This window comes from Ostrea edulis, chromosome 5, assembly GCF_947568905.1.
Source record: "Ostrea edulis chromosome 5, xbOstEdul1.1, whole genome shotgun sequence".
Lineage (NCBI taxonomy): Eukaryota > Metazoa > Mollusca > Bivalvia > Ostreida > Ostreidae > Ostrea > Ostrea edulis.
The window spans coordinates 48,289,361-48,309,291 of NC_079168.1; the positions used below are offsets into that span (position 1 = coordinate 48,289,361).

The following is a 19,931-nucleotide window of genomic DNA, read 5'->3' on the forward strand; positions in this document are numbered from 1 at the left end:
AAAAAATTTCTGTCACAGTTTTCTCAAGAACCACATGGGGCAACTCCCTGATATTTGGCACAGAGCATCAGTGTGGCCAACTGTATTGTGTAAGACATTTTCGAATCTATCGCTTATCAACTTCTTCTTTGCCGGGACTTAGAATTTTTTACAGCAAAAAAAATTTTTGCTGAAGATTTTATTTTATGATTAACTGAAGGACAGTATTTTTATGTACAAAAGGACAGTATTTGTAATTCCCATACTGAAGGACAGTATATGTGATTTCAGAACAGCACTAATTATGATTTTTCTTGAGAAACAGTAAATTGGATATATAAAAAGACAACAAGACTAAGCAGTAAACCCAACAGATGATTACTTATGGTTATTACCATTGTCTTGAAGAGCACAATAACAGGTTGATACATATTTTCAAACATATGTTTTCATTCAGTCTACATTTAATAAATGTCTTAATTTCAAACAGATTCTCCCACAAATTGCATTGCATAATAATGTCTCATCTTTCAATTTCAATTAAGTTATCGTTAAAGAATGTTTAGTAATTCTCAAAACCTTTAAAAGGAGTATTAAACTGACAAAAACCATTTGAATAATTTACTTTTTCAACATTATACGTGATATATTACATATAGAATGAACTAGCAGGCGACACATGTCTTCCGGGGAAGACCTTAATACTGCGTAATTATGTGTTTTTTTGTTGGGTTTTTTTTTTATTATTATTATTGTTCAATGGTTGTCCAGAATGTTCCAACAAATTTGAAGCCAACTTCTGGAGCCTCTCCTCCTTGAAAAACGATGCTGCGTACCTATAATCTCTCGCCTTTGCATCTTTGTTTCCTCTAAGAGGTTTTATTTTTGCTTGAATTATGGAGGAATATGGTGGTTGGGAGAGCGAGAGGATGAGTTCGAGGAGTGATTACGCAGACTGTGAGACAGTGAGTGTAATCCTTGCGTTCTTGTTTCCTCACTTCAATTTAAGTCTGAGTCAGGCATGTAGAATTTTTCATGTACAAATAAAGATAAATGGAGTGATTGCCCCACCCCCCTTAATATTATCATTCAGAAATTATTTCTATTTATTTATTGATTCACCAAAAATGTAGCATACAATCATTTTACAAAATATGTGAGATACACAGTGATACTAAGCTAAGTACTAATAATTCATATACACATATGTAAATATAATTATATTTTACATGTACATGTGACGTCAAACTGTATATATGTATGCATATAGCATTAGTAGAATAATTATAGCACTGTACAATATTTTTTCTTATATCTTTATACATGAAGCGGTCATATATATATTTAAAAAAAAATGTAACTCATCTTCAGCAGTAGTTTTACAAATTCATGAATTTTAATACAAAACCACCCGAACTTCAAAATGTTGAAGTTGGCCACTTATTCTTTGCAGATGACTTGATTCTCCTCTCAACCACAAAAGAAAGCTTTCAAACCTCGATAGACTGCCTTTCAGAAAATTGCATGAACATCATCTGCTAAGAATAAGTGGCCAACTTCAACATTTTGAAGTTCGGGTGGTTTTGTCTTAAAATTCATGAATTGTGAGTACAAATGATAACAAATATATTAAAGAGAATAGGGGGAAAGGTGATTACCTTGCTTAGCCCCTCGCTTAGCTACAAATGGTTCACTCTATCTGGATTCACCTTTGAAGCAATATTTAATATTTGAATATATGTGCTTTATGAGATTGTAAAAAATTCCACCTATGCCTGTTTTGTACAGTTTGGGTAACACAGAAGTTCTATCAACTATATCAAAAGCTTTGGTTAAAAAAAAAACCAAAAAAAAAAAACAAACCAACAAAAACCATGCATATATATTTTGTTTCTTATGCTTTAAATGAAAGGTTTGTTAACTTGTTAATTGTTGAGAGGAGTTTTTAAAAATGTAGTGCGATCCAAATCGGTAGTTACTAAGTATAGGTCATTTGTTTCTAAATATGAATTTAGGCGGTACTGTAGAAGACCATTAAAAGTTTACCCATACAGCTATTAAGGTAACTCCATACTCGCAGTTTTATCTGATACAAGTTTAGAATGTGTATTTATTTTTATTCATTAGAGTTAAAACTAACAAATTATCAAATAAAATACATAGGTCATCACACTTTTTAAGATGTGAGACGTACATAAACAGAATCATATATCACGGTCAGAAAATTGCAATTTTCCTTAAACAGCGTTATTAAAATTCCATACAAACTGGTTATGACGATATAGTAGCATTCATAACAATTTCATGAAACTGTTTCTACACAAAAATATACAAAATGTCTGTAAAAAATAAAGGAAATCATTGCATAGTAGGCTTGATAAAGAAACCAATAGAAACAGAGTTATTACCCTTGGATTCAATATTTTGAAATGTATCATTGATTATTCATCTATAACTTAGACTTTTGAAATATTTTATTCTTAGCAAGATTTTTTACAATAACTATAGGAAAAATTTATGTTCCTATCATGCAAAAATCTAGATAAATCATTGATTTTGCAAAATCTTATGACATCACAGGAGGGTGGAATTACTTTAACTCTATAGTTTGTTGGGTTACATGAGTCCCCAGATTTATAAATGGAAGTTACAGTATTTGTACTAGATTCCAGTCTTCAGGTATTTTCCCAGAGAAAAGGGTTTGACTAAAAAGCTTTGTTATTACAGATAAAAGTATGTTTGAACTACTTTAATAAATTAATTAAGAATTAAGTCTTGTCCGGGTGATTTGCCACATTTTAGATTTTTAATACCAAGTTTGACTTCACTGTGTGTAAAACGATAATCGAGGGGATTAAGGTTTTGTATTTCAGAGTCAACTACATTAGCATAGGCATTCTACTTTGAAATCCATTCATTCCTGATACAAGATCAGTAATAAATAACACAACACATAAATTGGACTAGCAACAACACGTAGCAGCTTTATTGTACATGCAGTATAATACCATACATAAAAAATAATAAAAATTTCCAAAAATTTAGGCGTGCTACCAACTGTACATGTCGTCCTAAACTGATTTAACCACGTACTCTATTGAAACCGGTTCTATTGAACCGCATGACTGAACATACTTAAAAAGGTATTCGAAATGAAAACTTTCAAATTCCGGAATAATCCATTCATTATTATTACCAAGTAGAAATTGATTTCTGTCTAATTCGTTCCTCAAACGAAAGAAATCACATTTATTGCCCGTAAAGCATGATAAGTTTTTATAGCGGTTCCCAAACATGTGAAGACTTGGGGAAGAAAAAAATGACTTCGGTGCATTTTGTTTTCTTTAAAACTTTCCCAAAGTCCTTTGGACTATTCTGATTCAACTTAACAATGTTGTCAGTGATTGTTTTATAAAATCCATGTTTCGATTTCTTTCTCATAATGTTGAATTCTCTTGAAAGCATGCAGTAGATTATAATTACAATCTTTTAGTTGCTCAGAACTCTCCTTCCAAGTCTCTGGACTTCCCTTCTTAACTGGGTTATATCATTTGACATCCATAGTTTTGGCTCACTATATTAATGATAGTAGTAGTGAATGAGAAGAATGTAAGCTTGTAAGTTATGAATTGAACCTATGTAGCGAAAAATGAGCGTCCCCCCTCCCCAGTAATATTTTTAAGCGGCTTTTGTTGATGAAGTATCCAAATCCCCTTACACGATCTTCCAATTTCACCTCAGGCTGCCCCCCCCCCCCCCCCCACCCCAAAGATGAGCAGTGCAGTACGCGCCTGTACTGAAATGTCGCCCTCACGTTTTTTTACTTCCTTATTCTCGCTTCGACCTTGCTTGTTGTCCGAAATGGTCCGATTGGCTCTAAAAGAATTCTATAGTTTATTGAAATTTGCAATATTGTCCGTATACCATAAATAGTCTTCAAGTTTCGGCCAAGCATATCTATTGACATATAAGGCATTTGGGATTTCATCACTAACCAGTGGCGGATCCAGGATTTGTTCAGGGGGGTGCCTGGAGGCAGACTTTTAAGACCTACTGAACCTAGGGCAAAGTCCTCGCAGGGACCCAGGAGGCGAAGCCTCTGGAAGCTCAAAGGGTCTTGAGGCTTTTTAGTTTACTTTCATGGGTTATTCTAGCTAATGGTATACTTTACACATAAAAAAACCACAACTGATTTTATCAAAAATCAAACCCGCCACTACTATTGTTAGTACAATGTATACACCCCCCCCCCCCAAAAAAAAAAACCCAACAACAACAACTATTCAAATAAAAACAACAAATAAACGATGTATAAAATTGTATCAACATTCTACGAAATCAGTGAATATCTTTGAATATCATATATCTGCGGAGCAGAGCCCTGCTTCTTCTTCCTTCCCGTTTACTCTCTCCCCAATACCCCCATCTCGCTAAATATTTTTTTTACCACCTTTCACCCTGCCTGCCTTCTTCCTTATATCCTCTTCTTCTCATACCCCCCCCCCCCTCGTCCGCCACTCTCCCCTTCTCCCCCCCCTTTTTTTTTACTCCCTTCAGGACCCCCCCCCCCCCCCGCTCCCTTTAGAACACAGAAGATGTTTATTATCCAGTTTAGGGCCCCTAGGGGCAGAATGAAAATACTTACAAATGTATACACAAAGAAGCGATTGCATAACACATAGTTAAATACAGTGTCACTTTTGTTAATTGCATATATTGTTCAAAATGAATTCCCCAGTTATATTTAGCATAGATGGCTTTTCGGAACAAAATATCAAAATATGTATATGACCCCCCCCCCCCCCACCCCTTATAATATCACAAAAAGCAAGCTCCGGTCAGTTCAGGATATTCCGTTCCGTTACAACTCCAGTATCAGATATCCGTAATTTACAAATAGATCTTCTAATATCAACTTTTTTTAAAAACTATATACCAGGTTTCTGGATGTGTATTTATCATAAATTAGTTTCTTTACAATTGTCTTAAATTTATAATGACTATTATCCCTAAATTGACGTAGTTTGACAATTTGTTATTCAAATGCAAAGATTTACTACACAAATAAGCATCCTCAAGTAGTTTAATTTATTCCAAAACGTCATAATGTAGAGGGAATTCCCCTAATTCTGGTACAGCAAAATTAGTACTTTTCTTATGTACACTAAGAATATATTCAGAATATTTTTAATGAAACTTCTCACAGTGAAGTGATTTAAAAATTACATAATTCATAGGGCAAAGCTTCTCACAGTGAAGTGACTGTAAAGGTATGTCTAGATCAAATGGGGATGATTTTGATTTATTCCATGAACTTATGTATCTACCTCATATTTCAGAATTATATGTAATAGAATTGGTTTTATTGTGAGGTCAAAGATTGAATATTTGTTTTAATTCCTGGTGCTAAACATGAAAAGCTTTTATTTTTTTCAATTCATAAAATCCCTTCAGGGCTGTGCTGTATCGGTCAGATTTAGCACCATTAAAACTGCCAGATCTATGCAGGAAAAAAAAAGGTATCCAAGTATATTTACAAGAAGGTGTACATTCGATATGATTGTACTGAAATTTAAATTATTCCCCAGGCCTTGTTAAAAACAATAACTTTTCTTTTCTTAACACTAACTTTCAAAACCAATCATTACGATATGTTTCTAAAATAGATAATCTCTGTTGTTCAATATCATAAGGCCTGAACACGAAACATACGAAGACTGAATTGGCTAAATTTTATTACGTCATGAGGACGGTGCGCATGTGCATCCATCTATTATTATTTGTCGCCGGAGAGGATGACAGGAAGATAGAAAATGTTTTATGTTTTGGATTGTAAAATCTCATGATTTATTGGAAAATATTTATTTGAAGTGGAATACATCCGTTATTTAGCCAATGTAAAAGTAGGTATGCAGCAAGATTTTAACCATTTGACTTTATGTATCAATCTCGTTACAACCTACATTGGCTACAAAATGAGAATCATTAGCCTACTTCAGCTGTACTTTATCCCGAAATGCATTTAGACAATATTTTAGTGTTGTTGGATTAAAACACGAATTTGTCTTAATTTTAGCACGCCTTATTAAAACAATTTATAATGAACTGAAATCTGAAATGTCCGTTGTCGTTTAAAGTATAGGATAGAATAGAATATTTTTTCCAACCAATTTGGGCCCACAGAGGATCATTAGGATGCACATTGACAAAGTCCAAAATCACAGAAGCGTATGACAAAGGAAAACAAAGACAATTGCACTGCATGATGAACAGAGAGTTAGCCATCAAATCCATCAGTGCATAAAATACACACAAAACACATTCACGTAAGCATGGTACTATGTTGCAGTAATCAACTTGCATGTTATACATGCATATAACTATATTGTACATGTATGTTGTTTTCTTGTATTGAAATTTGCAATTAAATTTTGGATATACAATATAATTCAATTAATATTGCCACAATTTCAGAATTCCGAAATTACCATCAAATATGGTTGATATATAATCATATGCTCATTGTTGATACTTAACATGCAATGAAAATAACTATTTTCCACTAGGCTCCATGTGTATGCATTCAGCACTGTACAAGCTAAAGTAACTGGCACCTATGATGCTTGACAATGACTACATCATCGGCATCCTTAATATGGGTCACATTAATATATAACCCATCTTGTGATGGTAGTGTTTAAAGTAGGTTTAAAATACTGATTGTTTTAATGAAGGGATTTGCAACTTTACAGAAATTAAATCCAATTATACACCTATGATTTTTATGTTGGAGAGAGAGAGAGAGACAGATAGGTTGTCCATGTTACTTCTGATGGAAATGTACATAGCCCCAGAATCGTGCAGAAGAAATATATGAGTCATGTATACTACTTGTATAGGATTAACATGTTTACATGAACTTTGGTTGTGGCCATCTCATAATGTTTACATTCATTTCTTTCAGTTGTAAGAAAACATGGAATTAGCACATTCCCTCCTGTTAAATGAAGAAGCATTGTCTAAGATTCCAGACAACAAGAAGCCAGTATTTGTGTTTGAATGGCTGAGGTTTTTGGACAAAGTTCTTGTAGCTGCACAAAAGGTAACAATACCTTAGTTGTGATACTTTTTCATGCTCCATGCTTTACCTAGGAAATCAAAGAAAGTACATGTATCTGGTCCTGTTAAAAAAAAAAAAGTAGAAAAGATGATGCATTAAAATGTGTGTGCATTGTATGGTATTTGTTGTGTACTTTCAGTAAAATACTGATACTACTTTAAAAATTGGATAACATGATTTATTTTTTAACAGAAATTTAATATTTCATTTATCTCAACTTTCTGTCATTTTCAGTCTGACATTAAAGAAAAACAAAAACAATTAGTATCACAGCTTACCTCCCAGATCAGCGAGTCCCCAGGTCCCCCCACCAGAAAACTTTTGGCTCGGAACCTTGCTACAATATTCAGTGTTGGAGACACATTTGATCTCTTTGATACGTTAAACAAGTGCAATGATATCATAAAAAATCGAGATGATTCTCCCAGCTACCTACCCACGAAATTGTAAGTATACAGGGACTGTATATATAAGATCTAAAATTAGATAGCTAAATGGTTCATTGAATTGAAAATACAACAGGATTCTTTGTAATGCAAGAATCTGAAGTCCTGGATGTGGCAAAATTATTCAGGGTGTAAGAAACATAGAAAAGGTGATTCCATGGATAGAGAGGTGGTTAGTAATACAACATATCTGGTGTTATTGGTGTTGTGAATATTTAGCAGATTTTTCTTTTTTAAGAAATGTAGTTTGCAATATTAGTGTTTAATTTTTTTCGCACATTTTCATTTAACATGTGTATAATTTATATAAATACAAATTTTAGCGCTTTAATTTTTGGTTAGTTTTCCCTCATCCGTCAATAAAGCTAACATTTCCAATTCACCAAAATTACCTGATTACAGTAATATCAAGTTTATTGTATATGATTTTGTAATTTATATTTAATAATCAGTCATCAAACATTAATTGTCATAGATACACTGTCACATATAACGTCCATATGGGCATTTTATCTTCTTGACTAATCAAAATTTACTGGGACTCTTCAAAAACCATGAGTCCAGAATTTGTCTTGACAAAATCCTACAGAGAACCCTGACTTGTATGTGAGTGTTGTAAAGTTGTTGATACCATAATAATTTTAACATTAAAGTTTAAAAAGATTGAGATTTTTCTTTAATGTGTTTCACACTATATGTATAGAACATTTTCATTTTTCAGAGTTTGTAAAACTTTCTATCAGTCATTTTGGCCTGCAAGTGTCAGAGTTTTGCAGGCCATTTTCAATATTTGTCAGTCACCAACCAAAAAACAAATCAGTACTTTTAGAGTAAAAACAAATCGCAAAGTTGTTAAGTCTTTGTTATTATTCGGATGATATTCTCTGAAACGACCATTCTTGCCATCCAAAGGAATTAGATTTGACAACAGCATCTTGACTTTGTTCTGTATACAGCACTCTGTTTGTACATTTGTTTTTTTATCATATAACAAGAAAAATAGAACACAGAATTTGTAAAGGATTATTTTTATTTTTACAATTACACAATTTAGGGGAAAATTTATGAAACACCTGTATAACTTAGAAAATTTCTGACATTCAGTGTGAGATACTGCAGAATGAGGTTCTAGTTGTATCGATATCTAGTCACTCCAGGAAACTTCTGTTTTCATCCCTGGTATCTACTTTAATAGAGCAAAAGAAAGGAAAATAGCAACAAGATATAGACACACACATAATGTGTGTACTTATGTACAGTTTACATTAGAGAGAATACATATTTTAAAATTGTTGTCTTTCGCACAAACTCTGATACATGAAATCGTCCTTTGCGTGAATGAGTTTTTATGAAAGACTCCATTAGTTCAATGGATATGATACTTATTGTTAATCTGTTTAATATTGAAATTGAAAATTATTACTGTAAAATTTCTATATTTACAGGGCAGCTATTGGCTGCTTGGGAGCTATGTATGAAAAGCTGGGTAGAATGACTGGAAGATCTTTTGAAGAGACAGTTCAAACATTGATTAAGTCTCTCAAAAATGCGGAGGTAGGTTATTGACTGAATTACTTTCTCATCAGATTAAATTTATTTTATGTTAAGAAGAAGAAAATTCTGGGAATTAAAGTATATTGATACAATAATTAGTTTAGAGCTGTACTTTTTTGTGATAAGATGGTGCTCTGATGATTTATGGGTATATTTCCTAGACTGTATCAATGAAGGTCTTTTCATAAGACTATGGTATAAATTACACAACTAAATGTTTTAGTGTGTAATGCATGTATGTGTATATATAAATATGTCACTAGGAATTTTTCAAGGTGAGTCTTGGACTCATGATTTATGAGTATCTTTAGTCCCATGAAAATTCTATGAGTCGTTTTTGAATCAGATCTTCAAGAAAAGTAAAGTGAGAGTAATTTTTCCTCCAATTCAGAATGAACACAAGCTGATACTTTTCTCTGTTACCTTTACTTTCGAACAAATTGCAAACATTGACATGTTAATAACTCAGATTACCTACCCAATGCATATTTGTGACGTAATTAGATGTAGTAATTCGCTATTTTGCTTCCGATTAACGACAATTTTTTTTATAAATGTTCATGCGATCAGCAATGCACTCTCATGTCATCACAACAACCCTATGTCAATATGACAACAAATTAATGAATGTAGATAGGACATTTTGGAAAGATAACTAATTATTGTGATAGAATAGATTTGTTGTTTGCCGTAAATTATAATAAGCAATGCTACTTTTGATTGTGATAAAAGTGGCTAAGACAAAGATTGACTTTGAATTTTAAAATAAATGAATATGCCAATGGAAGCATAAAAAGCTTCAATTTAATAAGTAATAATTTCTACATGTCAACAGTGCAGTGGATGTACAATGTACCCTTATTCTCACCTAATTGACTGACACTAAACAAACAACTGGTGCACCAACAGTGATATCAGTTCACTAGAGCATAGCATGTCACCTGGAGTTAAATAATGGGGGGGGGGGGTGAATTTTAGTCTAATCTTTGCTTGAGTCCGGCGTAGCATGTTTCTACAGGACTCGTCATATTAGACATCCTTGTGTCCCAAATGAATTTTCGACATATAGGACAGATTATTGCATTGGTGACAACCCTGTGTGTGTATATTATATATATATATATATATATATATATATATATATATATATATAATTAGAAATTGAGATCTTGGAAAATCTGTTTAAAACAATAAAGTAGAACCAGAAATGTTTTTGCAATACTTGCACATGTTGTAAGTTAGAACTTTCTGACAGGTGTCAAATGAATTTATTAGTTTTTGTACTTTGGAATGAAAAACATTTGGATGTAGGAGTGATATATTAGTGTGACTCATTAACCAAGTTGAGATAAAAGTCTATATATGCCAAATTGATTAATGTCTGTAAAAAGTGAATTGACTTGTATTACTACTAACAAGAATGAATAATGTTGTCAGATAGGTACATTGAACAATTTCCTATGCGAGATATTTTAATATGACAATAATGTAAGCTCATTAACCTTTATGATCCTATAGCATATGGTTTTGCTTGATACCTATAGTACGAAAAGGATGTTGGTTTAATGACGAAGATAAGTTTAAGGGAGTTTTCATTCTGATCTGTCTGCATCTGCCTTCCTATAAACTGTCTTATGTAATGTGTTTGATGTGATGCCAAGGGCAGGGAAGGCTCTGAAATAAGGAAAGATACATTCCTGCATGAAAAGTTTATCTCAAACTTTCTATGCTCTTTCAAACTTGCACAATAAAAAAAAAATACTCTTCTCTATTCAGAAGCATTCCTTGTGGATAAGATAGGGATTTTTGTGGCTACATATTTCTGGGTGCATGTTAGTTATTTTCGAAGAAGACTCTTGGGTTTTTACTGATACTGAATGGGAGGCATGTTGCTAATAAGGCAGACTGGCTTATTCAATAAATGTTTTTGATTGATAAGTTGTTGAATGAGGATGAAAACGCTGGGAAGATTTTTTTTTTTTTTGGTGCTGAGGGATTTTTGACATGACTTTATCATCCATACCACTGATCACAGAATTTCAATAAGCCCATTTAAATTATAGTTGCAGGTACAAAGTATTAAAAATAAGTGAAAAATGAGCATTTTTAGAGGAATGTTACTTTCATTAAGGTTTAATGGGGATTCCTTGTTTATCCTCTTGGATTCTGGCTATTACATGTATTTATGTACTTTTGTGAAATCAGTCCAAGGCAGGTGCTACAGACTGCAAATTGGATGTGAAATTCCCAGACAGAACTGAAGAGTTTAAATTTGAGATCTAATCAAGAAAAAATTATGTAGTTCAGTTGATACTGTTGAAGGCATGTCATGTCTTTAATGAGGATTCCCTTGGTACTACATCCAGTAGGAGTCAGCAGCCCTGAGAGGCAATCAGCAGTGATGTGTACAACTCAATCAGGAAGAAAACAATTGACTAATTAACAGTAAATAATGCTTATGAATTGTGTGCAGCACTGCAGCGTTTCAGTGGCGTGTGTGTGATATTTTCATCACCTCTGACAATCTGCCATGTCGATCATGTGATCTTCCATGTTGTCTTGGTTACTGGGCCAGTTGCCAGGTGTGAGTTTGTTAGGAGTCTGGGGAATGGTTCAGATTTTCCATCAATCATCTGGGAAACAAAACAGATCTTGTGCATTTCTAAACAACTCGACAGATCACACACAAAGACACCGACAACTCTATTGTCTATCATACACAGCAGTGCTGTAAGAAAATTAAATTTGTAGTAAGAAGGAAAAATCAGACTATGAAGTTGGATTTGGTTCAGTTAAGAGAATTCAAGGTCATGTTTACATAATACTGACCTTCACATCTGATACAAATATTTAATAAGTAGACATGCTAGATGTGTTTCACTTTGAAATAAAAGCAGTAGATTATATTGTGATAATCAGCATTTGCTCTACTCTAGTGTAGTTAATGTGGCTGTCATCTATGTGTACATGTAACATATTGCAGAAATTTTGCTATCATTGGTGATCAAATATCCATACAGAGTTATGTTTTTGAATAAGCTTCACTGCCAGTAAATCTGAAATAAAGCAAAAGTAACATGAATGATTGAATCATAAATGCCAGACCCCATAGTCACAATAAAAGATGCTGTGAAGTACAAAACGTATGAATTACATGAGTTAAAGGAATATATTAGCTCACTGGGATGAAAGTCCAGAGAGCCATGCTCATGATGCTGGTGTTGGCATCATACTTTAAGGGAAAAACTCAAACTTTAGTATTAATTTTTTAACCAAGGGGGGATTGGGCTTTGATATTTCACATATTTATATAGATTCCTCATGTCCAGGTCTTTTATTGATTCCAAGACTCTTTTTTTTTTTTTTTTTTTTTTACTACATAATGACCTCTACCTTGGACTTCGACTTGCTTTTCAAAATCTTAAACGTTGGCTATATCTTCTGAACTAAGGAAAGAGGGTAAGAAGTGTCAGGCTTCCTTGTGAGCTATGTTGTCCTCTGACAACTCTTACTTGTAATATTTATAACTATTTTGTGAATGCATTATTCACAAAAGGAAGTGGATATTTTTTTTTTTTGAAAAAGAAATTTAAAGAACTTTAATCCATTATAAGAAGTATGCTAAAATGTATGCAGTGTATCACCATTATCACAGTAATATGTATACTAATTCTAAGATCAAACTGAACTAGTTCTAATTGTAAAGGGGACTGTTACGTATGTTTCCCAAAGTTCCCATTTAAAAAGTGGTGTCATAATGTGCTTCTGCACAACTAATCATCGTACATTCTAAGTTTTCGATTCTGTGGGGATCAGGGTTAGAATAGGTCCCCAGTGCACCTTCGCTTGTCATAAGAGACAACTAAATGGGGTGGTCCATAAAATGAGACCGCAAATACTGAGGCCCTGTGTTGCAGCAGGTGTGGCATGATAAAGATCCTTCCCTGCTCAAAGGCCGTAAGCACCCAGCATAGGCCTAAATTTTGCAGCCCTTCACCTGCAATGGTGACATTTCCATATGAGTAAGAAAATTCTCGAGTGGGACGTTAAAGGGACTGATTCACGATTTCCCCCCAAACTTTGTTTATCATATTTAATTATCAAATTCTACTCTCTAATGTGCTTAAAAGGTTTCATAAAAAATGAAGGTTGTACATCATGACAGAAGCTCATTGTAAAAAGTTTATTAGTTGTTGTGTAAACAAAGATTAAGGTATGTTATTGTTTATGAAATTTTCAAAATAAATGGATGTAGATCTTAGTTTATTATATGTACCACATTTCAAGAATTCTTTAGGTAAAATGTGTCATTTAAAAGGTAAATTTGTGACTGTGCAAAATTAAAATGCTTTTAAAATTAGCATTTCACTGGTTGTTTGTAAACATAAAAGACTCAAATCTTTGTTTACATAACACAGAGTTAAGGCAAAAATGCTTTTCTTATCTTTGCATTCAGAAGGTCCAAATTTTGGTTATCATCATTAAATGAGTTATATTTTTAATGCTTAACATCAAAAATGAAAAATATTTCAGGGGGAAAAGGGTGCAGTTACTTTGTTTTGAAATATTTCCAGTAATATTTTGATTTTGAGAAATGCTTAAAGAGATATTAAATTCTAAATGAATAGTTTTGTTTATGATAATATAGTATAATACTGAAGTCTTCTTTATTGATTTATTATTTCAAATCGTCAAAACAACATAGTAAATACATAAAGATATTGTATCTATTACCAGTATAAGGTAGATTGTAATGTATTTAAATTTGGGGGGAGGGGGGGGAGGGGACTTATCAATTTGCAAGAGTTGAAAAAGTCCCATGAGGTGGTTATAGGATGAATATGGGAAATAGTTTGCATAACATTTAAAATGATGTGTTTTAATAGTAATGGTTTTATATAAGAAATAATGAAGATGTATAGCAAATTAATTTTTTTTTTTTTTTTTATTATACAGTATTTGTAGAGAAATTGTTTCTCTTTAATGATGGATAATAAAATAGATTAACTTTAATCTTTAAAAAAAATTTTAGTCTCAAGGTCGGAGTGAAATTATGTCTACACTAGAGAAGGTGATAAAGGGTCTGGGGACAGCAGGTAACAGCACCTATAAGGATGTGTACAAGGCAACCAAACAGTGCATGACGGACCGGTCCATGGTAGTCAGATTCGCAGCAGCAAAGGTATGTCGGACTTTCAATGTGTAAAAAACGAGGAAAAATATTAATGAATAAAAAAAATGTTATAGAAATATTGCAGTGTTGAAACTGTTTTGAATATGATTTGCTCATTATGAAATAACATGTGAGCTAACCTCTGAACAATTATTACATTCTGGGTTTTATTGAAGTGTCAAGATGTTAAGAATCTTGTTTCCTGCATGAGAACGCATGTAGTTACATGGTAGGTCATAAAGGAAATATGTAGGTCATAAAGAGTATAGTTTATGTAGTTCTACAATCTTTGGATACATATTTATGATGGATGGACACAGTTTGCTGTATTTCAATCTTACATTTATCTTTCTATCTAACTCATGCAGAAAATTTAGAGGTACAAAAACAATATACATCCTTTCCACTTCATGATGCTTTTTCATTTGGAATGACAATGGGTTTAATACTAAGATTAATGAAGACAGCAGTGGCTGTTTTCAGCATAGGAAGTGAGAGAGAGATAAGGACAGCAAATGTTATGTGGGATTTCTTCTCATGATTCAGGGCTTGGCAATTAGCTCAAGAACTTTGGTGAGGAAGACGTTGAGAAAGAGTTGAGCAATGAGAATCTGTAGAGGATGAAAACTTGAAGCAAGTAGTTAAATGATTAAAAAACTTGAGTCAAAATATTGCACCTACATATACCTCTGACACAGAATTGCTCTAGTCTAAGAGGTTTTTCCCTGGTATTTTTGTCTTCCCCAAATTTTAAATTCAAAACACATGCTAGTGTTAATTTCATGACTGCACATGTCAGTTGTAGAAACTAGTCATAGTTTTTCACTAGTGAAATTTTTTTAAATCTGTCGGATTAAAGTACTGTTTTGGCTTTTGACATTTGGTTAGGTTCAAATTATGAGAGCTGCAGTGGCAACATGTTTATTGTTGTAGTGAGTAGGTGTTTTGTGGGAGCATATCGGGTTGTACCTGTGGGTCAGTCAGTAGACTGAAATGTTAAATTGCTTAATATCATGAGAACGCTTCGATTGCTAGACATCAAATTTGATATACACATGAGCTCTAAGAAACAGATTGTCATTATTGATTTTGTGATCATACGGTCAAAGATCAAACTTGTTTGCACATAAGAAAATATTGTCTGCAGAAGTCACTCCCTTTAATTACATATTCTAATTTTTGAAGAAATCCTGTATACACTGCATAGTACAAATGAAGGAAGGTGTAGGATATTGTAAAATGAAGATCAAAAAAGAAGTAATTGATATTACCTTTTATTTCAGTGCATGTTACAACTGGTATATGAGGCCCCTTTTATGTACACTAGTGAGTTAGAGACAGTTTGCTCCCTTTGTTTCCGAGCCCTTGACGGCTCCAACTATGATGTCAGGTGTGCGGTGGCAAAACTTCTGGGAAATCTGATGTCAACCACCCAGAGTCCGAAGGCAGTCAGCACAGGTAGAGATGATTACAGAAAATCATTAAGTCTGATGAATAAATAATCAATGGAATTCATGACACTAGACATCATTAACTTATCAGTTTTAGTGTGGAATTAACACTTGGGTCATTGACCAAGAAAGTAATTGACTTATTTACTAATATTTGTATTATGCACTTCCTCAGCCTTTGTAAGAATCCTGTCAGAGAATATCATGTTTATGGACTAATTGAAGACTGAGATTCAACATTAAACAATTTTCTCATGTTTCATATTTCCTCTTGCATTGATGGTTCACAGATGTTATTTTGTAAAGTACATTTTAAAGTGCACTGAAGTGTAGTAAAAGATTTCCTTCTGTAAAAAAAAAAACTAAATTGGACATCTTTTTATTTTAGGCTCTTTTTCTAGATTGAGTTTTGGAGGTATATGTAATTACTACCTACATGTAATACAATGTTCATATATATTTTGAACTAATTATAGCCTGGTATCTGTGGAGCTTGTAAACAAAATACTCTCTTAATGAACATTATATATTATCCATATATTCAGATTTTAACTATAACATTTCATAATCTGTTAATGATTTTTTTTTTCAGTTGCTTATAATTATTTTTAGCAGCCAGCTTTGAGTAAAAAGTCTTCTTTTTTTTCTTTCAAATAAAATTTCCTGGCATTATTTATGATAATTTGCTTTTGAAATAAACTCTTCAAATTTAGCACCAGCCTTCAACACTGTAAATTGAGAGGTTAATGTTTATTATATATAATACATAAGTAAACCATCTTTGTTGTAGTATCTTAATTGTAACACTTTTATATATTTTGATAACAGTAGGATCCAGATAACCTTCTGTTGAGTAGGGCCTGTTAGATTCATTTCTTTTAAGTGTATCTCATTACATTGATACCTATCACAAAGAGAAAAAACATGAAATGTTTTGATAGATAATGAACAAGTGGAGGCTCTCTATATCTACTCTGATAATAATGTGATCATAGATCCCTCCTCTGTACTTTGGGGATGTAGCAATGTGGTGGAGGAATGCGGAAATGTATCTTGTCCTGTAAATGGTGGGGTGGTAGATAATAGTGTAGAGAAATTCTTTATCTTATCTTAGAATTTAAACACTACTGCTCAATTTCCACAATGGAATTGTTATCTGTAAAAAATGTGAACTTTTTGATATTAAAATTTGTGTGGTTCTTTGAAAAGAAACAGATCACTGTTTCATTGTTATTTTGTTATTATGGTGTCTTGTTCTTAAAATTTAAAATTTACATGCAAGTTCAATGTGATATTTTATTGATGAGAGAGAGAAAAAAAGAGAGAAGGCAGATGTATACAAATGGATAAAAGGCCAGTAGGTCACATTGCACACTGATTATTAACAGCTAATTGAATGTATTGTATTTTAACAGCTAAATGGAAGCAGCCCAAACTGGAGGATGTATTGAATCTGCTGTCTGTTGGCTTTTTGAAAGGGGGTATAGGAAGTGGAAATATCAACAGAGAGATCAGAGTGGGTGTCACACATGTAAGTTAACTTTGATCCCTAGAGCACAGTACTCATGTAAGTTAGACACTCTGATCCCCAGAGCACAGTACACATATAAGTTAACTCTGATCCTAGAGCACAGTACACATGTAAGACACTCTGATCCCTAGAGCACAGTACACATGTAAGTTGTCTCTGATCCCCAGAGCACAGTACACATGTAAGTTAGACACTCTGATCCCTAGAGCACAGTACACATGTAAGTTAACTCTGATCCCCAGAGCACAGTACACATGTAAGTTAGACACTCTGATCCCCAGAGCACAGTACACATGTAAGTTAAACACTCTGATCCCCAGAGCACAGTACACATGTAAGTTAAACACTCTGATCCCTAGAGCACAGTACACATGTAAGTTAGACACTCTGATCCCTAGAGCACAGTACACATGTAAGTTAAACACTCTGATCCCTAGAACACAGTACACATGTAAGTTGTCTCTGATCCCCAGAGCACAGTACACATGTAAGTTAGACACTCTGATCCCTAGAGCACAGTACACATGTAAGTTAACTCTGATCCCTAGAGCACAGTACACATGTAAGTTAACTCTGATCCCTAGAGCACAGTACACATGTAAGTTAAACACTCTGATCCCTAGAGCACAGTACACATGTAAGTTAGACACTCTGATCCCTAGAGCACAGTACACATGTAAGTTAAACACTCTGATCCCTAGAACACAGTACACATGTAAGTTGTCTCTGATCCCCAGAGCACAGTACACATGTAAGTTAGACACTCTGATCCCTAGAGCACAGTACACATGTAAGTTGTCTCTGATCCCCTGAGCACAGTACACATGTAAGTAAGACACTCTGATCCCTAGAGCACAGTACACATGTAAGTTAGACACTCTGATCCCAGAGCACAGTACACATGTAAGTTAACTCTGATCCCTAGAGCACAGTACACATGTAAGTTAGACACTCTGATCCCCAGAGCACAGTACACATGTAAGTTAGACACTCTGATCCCCAGAGCACAGTACACATGTAAGTTAGACACTCTGATCCCTAGAGCACAGTACACATGTAAGTTGTCTCTGATCCCTAGAGCACAGTACACATGTAAGTTAGACATTCTGATCCCTAGAGCACAGTACACATGTAAGTTAGACACTCTGATCCCTAGAGAACAATACACATGTAAGTTGTCTCTGATCCCCAGAGCACAGTACACATGTAAGTTAGACATTCTGATCCCCAGAGCACAGTACACATGTAAGTTGTCTCTGATCCCTAGAGCACAGAAATTGTCATTAATGAAAACTATAGGATATGTGTATTTATGCTGTGGTGTTTGGAATATTAGATATTGATTCATGTTGCAAAACATTGCTATTTTAGTTTTAAATCATTAAGATTGTCTGGTTTTTTTAAATCCCTGTGGGACTTTCGCACACAACTTAAAAGATTGGCTGCATAATTCCTTTATCCACTTGGCTAACTAGACAGGTGGCGAATTTTAGAAGGATAAAGCATATATTTCCTGTTTTATTTTTTCATCGATGTTGCACTTTCATTAAAAAATTGTGACCATGTGTTATCCATTCTTGAAATACATGGCGATGAAGATGAAGTTATTAAAATCTAACTAGGTCTTTGATAGCTGGAAACTTGAATAATACAAATATAAACAGCACATTTAAACAATTCATGATATTGAATCGGTAGCCCTTGTCATAAAATGAATATAAACATTGTGCCAGTACCAGTTTACTTTATAGTCATTTATATGTAATTTTTAACAAAGAGTTTTAGGAGTTTAAATCATTTTTTAAAGGCATATATCGAGTTTGTGAAGTCTATGGGTGGTCTGTGGTTGGAGAGAAACATATCAGTGTTTCTTAACCACATCCTGGAGCTTGTGGCCAACCCTAAGGCCACACCCACCCATGTGGATGCTGTTTATGCTAGGAAGTGTGTGCTGTTCATCATTAGGTCAGCCATTGGGGGACTACTTGGGGAAAAGGCGCAAATAGCAGCAGCCAAGGAAATCTCGCAGATCATTGTCAAGCAGATGAATATTGTTGGTAGGTAAAATGTACAGAAATAGTCTGAGATATGTATGGTTTTGTGAGGGAAGTTTGAATGTTATTTAGCTATCATAATTTATGTGTTCAGTATTATGCAATTCCTTCAGATATGAGATAATAGATTAAGAAGAAAGTATATGGTGTGGAAAAAAGTGAGACAAATTAATTTTTGTGTAGAGAAATATATTTGCAATGAATAACATAATATGGCACATGTACACAATAATGCCATCTATTATTATAAAAATGAAAGTTGATCTGTTTCCTTTGAGTCTTGACGGATCTGAGATTTGAACTATAATAATTCTATATATTGTTTAGGTGAAGCCACAGTGGATTCTGATAGCAGGTCATCCAGTTTAGACATTGCAGGTAGTCAACATGTCCTTGTGTGCTCTCTACATGAACTGGGCAGTCTGGTGCTGAGATTGGGGACATCAGCCAGTCCTCTGGTAGCTGAACCAGCCACAGGTTAATGTGTTGATTTTATAATCAAATGCTTCAAGAGAAGACATGTGATGAACCACATAGGTCAATTTGAAAACAAGTTCAAATACATTATGCAAAAGAACTATAAATATTATGTACCCATAGTATTTTGAGAAAAAAAAACAACT

At 33.7% G+C, this 19,931-nt stretch overlaps 1 protein-coding gene across 12 annotated transcripts in view; it reads left to right on the forward strand.

Annotated features, from left to right (window-relative positions):
* The first annotated feature begins 5,719 nt into the window (after nucleotides 1-5,719).
* The window catches only part of LOC125649411 (HEAT repeat-containing protein 5B-like), a 40,788-nt gene continuing 26,576 nt past the window's right edge, over nucleotides 5,720-19,931 (forward strand). For 3 of the 12 annotated variants that reach the window (XM_048876954.2, XM_056164653.1, XM_048876956.2), the window contains exons 1-9: nucleotides 5,726-5,882; nucleotides 6,944-7,081; nucleotides 7,334-7,545; nucleotides 8,991-9,099; nucleotides 14,132-14,281; nucleotides 15,556-15,730; nucleotides 17,139-17,254; nucleotides 19,062-19,311; nucleotides 19,636-19,785. In XM_048876954.2, coding sequence (XP_048732911.2) covers nucleotides 6,956-7,081; nucleotides 7,334-7,545; nucleotides 8,991-9,099; nucleotides 14,132-14,281; nucleotides 15,556-15,730; nucleotides 17,139-17,254; nucleotides 19,062-19,311; nucleotides 19,636-19,785 — 1,288 coding nt within the window. In that variant the 5' untranslated portion in view covers nucleotides 5,726-5,882; nucleotides 6,944-6,955. Of the gene's footprint in view, nucleotides 5,887-6,116; nucleotides 6,306-6,943; nucleotides 7,082-7,333; nucleotides 7,546-8,990; nucleotides 9,100-14,131; nucleotides 14,282-15,555; nucleotides 15,731-16,111; nucleotides 16,139-17,138; nucleotides 17,255-19,061; nucleotides 19,312-19,635; nucleotides 19,786-19,931 lie in introns of those variants that run through there. The other 9 variants (XM_048876950.2, XM_048876955.2, XM_056164651.1 and 6 more) reach the window with 6 other exon arrangements.